The sequence below is a fragment of the Seriola lalandi genome, unplaced genomic scaffold (assembly GCF_002814215.2).
Source record: "Seriola lalandi dorsalis isolate HSWRI2012SDOR001 ecotype SW California unplaced genomic scaffold, Sedor1 jcf7180002054656, whole genome shotgun sequence".
NCBI lineage: Eukaryota > Metazoa > Chordata > Actinopteri > Carangiformes > Carangidae > Seriola > Seriola lalandi.
This window is the reverse complement of record NW_019525209.1, coordinates 101,163-111,985: the sequence shown is the minus strand read 5'-3', so window position 1 is coordinate 111,985 and position 10,823 is coordinate 101,163. Positions and strand designations below refer to the sequence as shown.

The window sequence follows — 10,823 nt, the reverse complement described above, 5'->3', positions numbered from 1 at the left end:
CCTCTCCCTCCCTCCTGACAACAGGTGTGTGAGTCCTACAGCAGCAATGAATAAAGCCCAGAGTAAAAAAAAAACAAAATGCCCAAACTGTGTTGTATCCAGGCTCAGAGTGACCATGTGACAGCTGAGTAAGGTAAACAAAACCTACTTCTGCTCCTGTAACCCAGGTGAGCTCGGGATGGGCGGGGCTTGTTGCAGTGTGTGGAGCTGTCAGTGGAGGGAACAGGGCAGGTTCAACAGGCTATTCTTTTTTGCTTAGAGAGTTCAAATCCACACCTTAGTGCTGTCGGTTCATACAGGACAGAGTACAGACTCCGAGGCTGACTGGAGGGTTTACCTTTGTTTCCTGAAGGTTTCGCTCTCCACTCGCACCGGAGAGACAACGTTTCTTTTACCAGCAATGAAGTAAGTCTGTTTTATCCCTTCTTTTTTTTTCACTGAACACTTGTTTAGTCAGTTTCTGTTGTAATGCTCAAGGATCAGTGACCGAAGAAGTCACCACATGCCTTGTATTGTTTATCTTCTTGCGGTGAAACTCACTCGACGGACAGGTTTTCACATTTTTCTCTACATATGTAAACATGCCTTTTTCTCCCTCAGTGAGATTTCCAGTGTGTGTTGGAGGTTTCCTGTCTGAACAGCATGGTTAACAGTTATACCGCTTGTCACACTGAAGGTAAAGGAAAAGCCTGTTGCACGCAGAGATTCAGAGGAGATCTGGCATCCATGGAGTCCAATCTGTCCTGCCTGTCTTCGCTGAAAGAAGAAGACAATGTGGTTTACGTTCAGCCACATTACAGAGAGTCCTACCGCCTGGCCATTTACGCCCTGCTCTGTGGCGGCAAGGAGGCCTACGAGGAGTTCCTCCGAGCCGAGCAGATCAGCCACTTCCTGTCAGAGGAGGAGATCTTCTTCATCTTGCAAAATGCAGAGCTGCCCGCCGTGGAGGACGACAACATAGACGGGAGACGGGTCGCGGACGACCTCAGCCCCTCCACCTACTTCCCGACGGAGTCCGACGAGGAGGTGCCGGACCTGGACCTGGGCTGGCCGGAGGTCATGCTGGAGGGCACGGACACCAGCATCAGCCTGCTGTTTCACCCGCCCAGACAAAACACACCGACCATCAAGGAAGTGGTTCGCAAACAGATTCAGGAGGCGAGGCAGGTGAGAACCAAACGCTCTGAAGGAGAAAGTCTAAAACAGACTCGGGGGATGAACGTGCATCATCCTCCTGTCTGTGGTGCACACACACACACAATGTCAAGGACGGGAACAATAGCAGGTTATCTATAGCACAAACACAATGACAGGTGTTGCTTTTTGTCAGAGTAAAATACACATCACTACATACCTCGCTGCGCACACAGCGGTGTGTAGGGCTGAGCTGCAATATACATCAACACACAGAGAGCTGACTCAGTTACTGTGGCAGGAAAACTTCCTCCATCCATCCTCAAAATAAATCACAGCTGGTTATGAAACGCTCAGCTCTAAAGACCAGTTTGGTTCGTGTCCCTCGATTGTCAGGAATCCTGTAGGTTTGAGAAGTAGCCATAAACAGTTTAGTAAAGTTTTATAAAGTTTTAATTCATTACATTTAAAATGGTTTCAAGTTTTCAAGTCAGAAAAAGAAATAAAGTATAAGAAGCATCTGAAACCGACTCCTGCTGCCATCAAAGATGAACCGGATGTCACAACCTCTGAATTTTTTCTGTGTACATCCTGCAGTTTAAACTTTATAGAAATAAATAATAGAAATACAAAATCATTTTTTAAGAGTCTGTGATTTCCCAGTTATTTCCCCTGTGGTTTCTGGGACAGGACTGTGCGATCTGGTGCTTTGGTGTATTACACTGATGAGCAAGAGCAAGGCTCCAGTCAATTAAAAAACGTGCAGAAACACATCACACAGCCTGGATAGATGCACTTCATCAGTGAGCGCTCACATGTTAGGACACAGCCTCCTGCTTCTCTACAGGTCCGAGCTGCTCCGTCCTGCGCCGCCTCGCTCGCTGCAGTAACATGATCGTAACTGGTTAACCTGGATGTGGATGAGTCTGTTGCAGGATTTTTAAAGTGGGGGGAAAAGTTTTCTTTACTCTTTTCTGTAAAAAGAAATAATCCATAACAAGTGAAAGCATCTAAAATCGTACCGAAGTGGAAGTATTTTTAATGAGTGTAATTAAAGTCTCAAAAGTAAATACTATCATAAATATTCCCTAAGTTACAAGTACCTCCAATTTATATGTATTTGAGTAAAAATACTTCAGTTAAATTCCACAAACTGCAGCAGTTTTTAATAAATGGTGAACTATTGGTAATAATTAGTTGACCTCTCATTAGATTTTAATTTTAAAAGAAAAAATCAAATTAAACCAAATGTGAATCTCGTCTAAATGAAAAAAGACATGAAATCAACATTATTAATAACAATAACAACAATAATAGAAAAGTGTATTTATTTATTGTTCCTCACCTCATAATAAGAATTATTAAAGCCACCGTTAACAGCTAGTGTTCATCTCACAACATTCAACATTCAATAAACCTTTATTGTACAACAGTTTTTGGGAAAGCAATATAAACACTTGTCAGATGTAAAAGTGTAAAAGAAAAATACAAAAAAATGGAGGTGTAACAAACTGAAGTAAGGAGAGTGTATCCAGGTGCTTGTGACTTGCAGCTGCAGAAAAAACTGAGCACCTGAGGCGAGTTATTATTAGTCATTCCTCTTTATGAGCGTCAGTGATGAGGAGTCTTGTCACAGCACGAGGTATATGCACAACTTAACATTTAAACAACACACTGCATTATATTACACACAACCACACACACACACACACACACACACACACGCTCAGCTTTACACAGACAAAGAAGTTCATGTGCCAGCTGTGAAATCTGTGGAGAAAGGTCCCACTTACAGACACGACATTAAAGCAGCCAACGTGTCTCAGCCTGAATGTGCTCCACGTTCAGGTTGTGATGACAACCGGCTCCCTGAAACTAATGGTTCATAAATTAACATTAGGGCGTGTGTGTGTGTGTGTGTGTGTGTGTGTGTGTGTGGACGTGGACTTTCACTCGATACATATCCACCATGTGTGATTGATGAAATCTGACTTCGTCTGATCGTTATCAGGACACATAAATCAATCATAAATCAGAGCCACTCCTCTTTTAATCAACATCTATGATACTACATGCTGATATGTGTCCTGTGTCTGATTGACCTCGTAAAAATCTTTTGATATAATTATGTTATCACAGATCAAGACTCAACTTAAAAGCTCACCTGTTTTAGTGGAGATAACTTTATTACCTTCAGGACACAAGTTCAGCTTTTCTTAACTCGCCTTAGTGAACTCACAGTGCAGCAGGATGGACAAAACATTCAACACAGCATTCTAATATATATATATAAGAAAGGAAATTATATTATAATATTATATAACTAATACTTTAAATTAAAGTAAATTACACAAAATAAACTACTGACATATGATGAAGGAGAATCCAGACATTTTAAAACATGATAAGGATCAAGTTGAATACACGACGATAATCTGTAAAATAAAAATTCAAAAAAACCTTCATTATAACTGAGGTGATGATCTCAGGACTGTATTGATTTAAACAGGAAATCAGGAAGAGTTTTATTTAAAATTACAGGTTAAAGTAGTTGCTAACTGATCTGCTAAAGGTTTGCCAGTGGCTACAGGAACTTAAGTTTCCCCTGATGCTTTCCCAGGATTCAGCTTTAAAAGTTTTGGATTTTGTGTGTGACTTTAAGGAATTTTGCTCAAGAAAATAATTTTTTTACATTTGCAATTTCAAATTTATTTAAGGACATTTGTATAATACTCTCTACCTGAAAAACATCATATGAAACGTCAGACATCCTTAGATCTTTTTTTCAAACATTGCATGTCTAATGTGTCTCCAGGTTATCGCCATAGCGATGGACGTCTTCACCGATGTGGACATCTTCAAGGAGCTCATCAGTGCCACATTGAGGGGGGTGGCGGTCTACATCCTGCTGGATGACTCCCAGTTCAGGAGCTTCCTCATCATGTCGCGCAGGGTGGGCATCAACATCCAGGATTTCAAGGTGAGAGAGACACGGACACTGAGCTGTGAGATTCCACATGAGAGGAAGGAAACTGTCCACAGAGAAGGTTTTATGAATATGCTAAATTCTGGGATAGGACCTCATGCTCTTCGCTGGGTTTGAGAACACAGAATAATGACAATGTGTTGAGGCCTGCACATGAACACATGTATGTATGAAGTGCACGTGCTGTGCATGCGCATGTCATGCAGATTTGAAGATTTGCCAAAGAAAAAGCAAAGAGACTCCTGTCAGCCAAACAGCGCCTCTCTTCAAGCCTTAATATGTGTAATGAAACCATATTTTATTTTTTCTAGAAGTCACACATTTGAAGAAATGAAAGTAGCTACTGAGACGACAACGTCTTTTGGAGAAAAAAAATCTAATTAGTAACTTTGGCGGAGATTTTGTGTGGCTCATCCTCAGAGGAAGCGTCTAGTGGCCACTGGAGGAACTGCAACTAAAGAGTTGACCATTCAGTTGTGTCTTTTGTTTTAATTTGAAGTCTCACAGTTTCGGAAAATGGGCTCAAATTCTGAAATATACAGTTTGTGTTGCATTTAAACTCATCAAATATGTGATTAGTTGGATTTCATGATAACAACATGACATACACAACTTTGATTAGGGTTTTAAAAAGTACAATTTTCCAAAATGAAAAATTGAAACTAAAACAGCTGAGTTTTATTTTAATGCTGTATTTCTGCATCTGCATCATCATCAGCCCTGTTACCAGCAGTTTAAACGTCAGACTAATATCTGCAGCACTCCACCTGCATGCATTCATCCGATTTTCATACGTTTTTACATTTGAATAATGTGCTATTCTGCAAAACTGTGGAAAACCGGGTGAGAATATCTGTTGCACAATGACAGGGGGTTTTGCGGTTGAAAACTGGTGCCATGAACAACAACAAACCAAACTAGCACAGGTAGAGATTCACCTTAGAGCATAGCATTCATTTTTAAAAGTCTGGAAAATGAACTTAATCTTCTGTTAATCTGCACCTTCCCTCCCCAATATTTACTGATGGTCTCCTAAATTGTTGTTTCCATTGCACCCGATGATCACATCAAGCAGCGAGTGTGTGTGAGTGTGTGAATAATGAAGGATTCTGGATTAAAAAACACTATATAAATGCTGTCCTGTCCATTCGTGCATGTACACTTCATGTTGTGCGCGATATGAAAAGCGTAAGAGGAAGATCGCTTGCTTCTTGTCTGGTCAACAAGAAGCACAGAAAGATTTAATATCCAGAGCAGCAGTGGGACTGTACAGCACTCAGACTTGTTAAACGTGATGTAATGTTTACATTTTCTGGCATTTGCAAAGAAAAACCCGTTTTTTTCTGCTCCTTTGGTCGTACATTTGCAGATAAGTATTCCACCAATGTTTCCCTGCCAGAGAAAGCTTCGCCTGTGGCATGACCTTTTCCTCTGTTGTGCAGGAGCATTTAGTGGATTAAGAGATGTGTATAAGAGACAGGCCGTCGGACAGAGCTGTTAGTGCGGCAGGATTTTCCTGTTCAACAGCATCGGGACGATGTTTCAACAGGCCAAACAACAAGTCATCAGGAGGAGCACAGTGATGGCTTTGTGATCTCCCTGCAAATTGCTTAGCCAGTAGCCACATCAAAATACCAACCTCAGAAAAAAATTGATGAACAGGTTTGATCTTGTCGAGTGTTACAAAATGGGTGTGTGCTTTTATGTGAATGAGTAATGGAAAAAAAAAACTGCTGATCTAATTTCCTGGAATTACATCAAAATTAACATGGAAATACTTTTTGATTTAGTTTAGGACAGTCTGTGTTTTATGTTATTTTCCTCTGTAGCAGTAAAAAGACAAGATTGAGATACTTTAGAAGAAACTACAAATAGTTGTTGACCCTTTGACCCTTTGGATATCAAACGTCGTCACTTCATTTTATCCTTGTGGACATTTTGAGTTAAATTGTGTCATAATTAGTGAATGAATTTGTGAGTTTACGGCCAAAACTGTGTTTGGTGAGGTCACAGTGACCCTTGACCTTTGACCTTTGACCACCAAATTCTGATCACTTCATCCTCAAGTCCAAATGAATGTTTGTGCCAACTTTAAAGAAGTTCCCTTGAGGTGTTACTGAGATATCACGCTATTTGGACAGATAGATAGATAGATAGATAGATACTACTACTGAGTTAAAATAATGACATAACACTTCATTTGTTTCTGTCCCTGGCTGACTGGGCTAACTTTTATCTCCTTTTATCCGTTGCTCCATCAGAACATCCGTGTTCGGACGGTCCAGGGGCAGCAGTACCAGTGTCAGTCCGGGGTGAAGTTTCATGGAGGTTTGGAGCAGAAGTTTATTCTGGTGGACTGCCGAACTGTTTTGTATGGGACGTACAGGTGAGTCAGAGCTAATCTTCCCTCTCAGATCTTTCCCCCAACAATTTCCTATTTCAGTTTTATAAAACTCGGTAGCTGTCGTTGCTCTGGAATTTAACATTTGGTCACTCATTTCACCAGGTTCAGATTAAGGACTTAAATCTTACAAATCTTACTTGATGACTGTTTGATGTTGGTTTTAGTCTACACTAGTGAATCTAAGCAGGTTGACCTCTCGCGTCATCCCTGCTGGGTTTTTGTTGACTGTGCCTCCATCTTCTTTTTCAGCTATACGTGGTCGTACGAGAAGATCAACGCCAGCATGGTCCTGGTGGTCACTGGTCAGCTGGTTTGCTCTTATGACGAGGAGTTTCGAAGGCTATACGCTCGCTCCACGGTTCCTGTGGTTCTGTCCAGGGAGACTCCAACCATCCAGTACCTGAGAGACTCTGTGGCCTTCCAGAGCCCAAACTCCAGCCAACTTTCCCTTCACCAAATCCACATGAAATCCAAAGTGATGCACGGCATGAGGAGTGCTCAGGATGATCGGTTTAATAACGCCTCCATGCTAACCAGGGGCCTGAGCGTGCAGGAGAGGCTGCATCAGTCTCACTGTCCCGACATAGGGAATCTGGTTCGGGGACACAGTTATGGCGGTGAACTGCAGAAGTTAACCTCCATGACTCGGCTGAGGATGGGGACCAAGGACATTGGAGTACCAGTTGCTCCCGAGAGGAATGGTTCAAACCTGAGGGGGGGCGGCGACTTGCTGCCAACAAACAGGTCTCAGCAGCAGCTTCGGCATCGCACACGCTACGGCACGGACCAGAATCTGATACCGTTCAACTCTGAAACGTCACTCCACAGGTGGAAGATCGACACGTACCTGAATGAGAACAACATGCCTCTAGATGCGTCATGTGATGCAGTATCCCCCATGATATCCCCATTTAGCAGTCACACGGGCTTGAACGAGCATCAGTCGCAGCTGATTCACAGCAGGTCGAGGGACATTAAGTCCAGGATGGAAGAGATGCGGCAGAAGAGGCTCAGTCTGCAAGAATATGCCAATCTAAGGCAAAGCCAAGAGTCCTTGAGGTCTATGTATCCCCCTCTAGAAAGACCTAAATTCATGTCTTCATTAAGAGGTCTGGAAATGAGGCAGAGCATGATAGAGTTAGAGCCAAACGCACAAAATGGACGTAATGTGGAATCAGCCCACCAGAAGGTCGTCGAGCCGAACAAGGACGGCAACAAAAGAGAGACAATGCAGACATATGACAGGCATGAGCCTCACACCAGGACGACATCGGCCGCCGCTGACTTAGATACGAAACAGAACGATCCAGTGCTCAAACTCTCTCATTTGCAGTCCAGCAGTCTGAGTATCCAGCACCAAAGAGCGATGGAGTCTTTGACGGAGATCCCTGAAGAGAAAGAGGGTTCAAATACTCGCATCAACGGTTCGGACTCAGCTGCATTCATCAACGGATGTGAGGAAAATCGCAAGGAAGAAGTAGCTGTTCCGAAGGAGAACTCTGTGAAACCGAGCTCGCCCACAGAATCGCAGCGTCAGGATCAAGCCAGTGGAAGTCATGGTTCTGTAGGGGAGGTGGCGAACAGTTTAGGCTCAGCTGCTCCTAAAGAAAGAAATAAATCAGTATCTAACGAGGCAGAAAACAGTCAAAAGGTTATGAACACATCAGCAGGATCTCAGCACACACTGGAAGCTAAGAGCGGTCACACGGAAAAGCAGCGAGACGAACCGACGCTCCAGAGAAAGAATTCAATGAAAACGAAAGTACAAGCATTGCTTTCATCAGATGAAAAGAAAGCATCTAAAAAAGAGGAGAGATCCCTCCAAAGAAAGGGCTCAATGAGATCACAGACTCCCTCGGGATCAAACCAACCCCTCAGGGCAGACCATTCGCAGGCACCTGCCGCAGAGCAAACAGCAAAGAAAAGTCAATCGCCGAGCAGCTCCCGGTCGCAGAACTCTGTCAGCAGTACGACGGAGAGTGAGAAGCATAAATCTGCATTCCCAAGATTATCTCCTCACCGTTCGAGCAAAAGAAAGACAAACGTCGCAGCAGAGCAGGACCGAGGCTCAAAGAACACTCTGGACGACGAGGGAGCGACCGTCTTTCAAACCAGGAGAGAGAAGGCCTACAGCCGGTACGAGTATTTGCTCAGCACTGAAAGTATTCCTCCGGATAAATCGATGAGGACCGCAAGCATGTATCCCTCAGACAAAGACAGAAGATCCTCCCTGAACAAGCACGAATCCGGCTATCCGACGCATCAGACGCAAAGCGGCAATGACAACAAACTGGGACGATTCATGCAGCGAGTAGGAAATCTCATAAGCAAGAAGTAGAGAGACAGGAATGAATGAAGGCGAAGTCACTGAGCAGTCCTTGTGTTGTTTTTTTGATTTATTTTGGCTCCAACACACATGGACTGATCTTATATCACTGATGCCAAAACACAAGATGTATCAGGTATCTGGTTCCAAATAAGCGTCTCTTGTTTTACTCTGAATTGGATGTTACAAGGAAGCAGGGTTAATGTGAAAATACCAGTCTGTCAAGTCGACACGTGATGAGGTTAAAGCGGGGCAAATATGACCGTAGCGCTTCTAGACACTGAAAAATATTCTATCAGATGAGTTGAATTGTAAAAATTATTGTTAAAAAAAGAAAACACTGACTTTTTTTATTGAATGTGTTTGTTTAGTCTGGTGATATTCTATATTTTGATAAAAACCAAAGCCAGCAATTAATGTATCCTGCTAACAAGGATTGTCCAAATATATTGTTGTTCAAAAACTATTAAAAACACATCACTGAGCCGCACTGTTGCACTGGGTGACATTTTCCTTCATTACCATGAACACACACACACACACACACACACACACACACACACACACACACACACTGTAGTTTATTTTGACACGGCTCCACATACACTGTCCTGCTGCTGTAAATACTCACCGGACTCCCCAAATGTGGATTAATCCGCAACTGGAAATAGTCCCAAACAAATGCACTATTTCCTCCTGTTTGAGTAATGTTTGTAAAAAATCTACAGCACCTATAGATGTTCTAGGAAATTACAACGCTTTTTTATTTTTTTTTTTAATTGAATGTATATATTAGTGATCCATTTTAAAGGATGTACATCTTCAGTAGGACGAGCCACAGACACAGTATGGAGTATTGTGGAATGGACACATAAACGCTTTGTTGGTTTTAACAAAAATCATATGATATCATCACACTCAGCCTTATAAGTCTTACATTTTTATTTGTCTAATTTGACATTTTTTTCAAGTAAGGAGTCATACGACACATTCGGCTCTCCATAGGCTTAATGATTTTCACATTAGTGTGTTCCTGTTTGAAGCACAAGGCTGCGAAACACTGTAAAATCCACATATTTAATTAAACAAAACACACGCCGCAGCCACACGGACCAAAGGGACATGTAGCCTTGAAACCAAGTGGATGACTTTACAGAAGTCACTGTGACCTTTTTACATTGGAACTACTTTCCACTGAAGAAATAGTTTTATTTTGAAAAACCTGATCACAGTAACCAGGACGTTACTTCTGGAAAGAGATTCTGCTGTTGCCTATATAAAGGTAATTTTTCAATGCATGTCGCAGCACTTGCAAAATCCCATTCACCATCCCATTGTGTTGGTGAAGCAGAAGAACTGACAGGAACAGATACCTCTGCACGAATACTAATATCTGTACTATGTGATGCTACTAGTACTAACTGTCTGTATGGAGATGTGCCACAATCGGCTATTTTGGAGCTTTCCGCCATAGCTTGTGATCTTCTTCAGCAGATGGCGTTCACCCAGCTGTCATGTGATTGTAGCTGTAAATTAATATTTTGTCTGAGCACTTTAAGGCCTTTTCATCTAAGGCCTTAAAGTGCGAAATGATAGAAATTTATAAATGTGCAATTCTGGCACAACTGGGAAAACTTTTTCTCCTGAGGAAGATCACAAGATATGATCCAAAGCTCCAGAACAGCTAGTAAGTGGACCTTGAGTTGAGATAATAAAAAAAAAAAAATTACAGTTAAATGACACTTTAAACTGTAATTTTCTGTTGTAAATGTTTGTGAATAGTTTTCATGAGGTTTACATTTGTACATGTTGAAATATCCAGTGTAAATATTCAATGTGAAAAGAAGTGTTGATATTAAAGACACTTAATCCCCATGTAGAATTTCACTTGTGTTGTTTTTGTGAAGACATGGGAGGGTCAGCAACAAACTGTCTGATGCTGAAGTCATAGATGATAAAATTAAAGATCTCTG

The 10,823-nt window shown here is 42.0% G+C and overlaps 1 protein-coding gene across 2 annotated transcripts; it reads left to right on the top strand.

The window, feature by feature from the left end:
* The first annotated feature begins 66 nt into the window (after positions 1-66).
* LOC111665630 (uncharacterized) lies at positions 67-10,725 on the top strand. 2 transcript variants are annotated; one of them, XM_087177808.1, is made up of 5 exons: positions 67-405; positions 601-1,167; positions 3,950-4,114; positions 6,382-6,506; positions 6,774-10,725. In XM_087177808.1, the coding sequence occupies exons 2-5, from the start codon at positions 643-645 to the stop codon at positions 8,860-8,862; spliced, it is 2,904 nt and encodes a 967-aa protein (XP_087033934.1). In that variant the 5' UTR covers positions 67-405; positions 601-642; the 3' UTR covers positions 8,863-10,725. The 2 variants fall into 2 exon arrangements, with proteins under 2 accessions (XP_087033934.1, XP_023276472.1); XM_023420704.2 differs by having other exon boundaries at positions 184-405; positions 677-1,167.
* Positions 10,726-10,823: the final 98 nt, after the last annotated feature.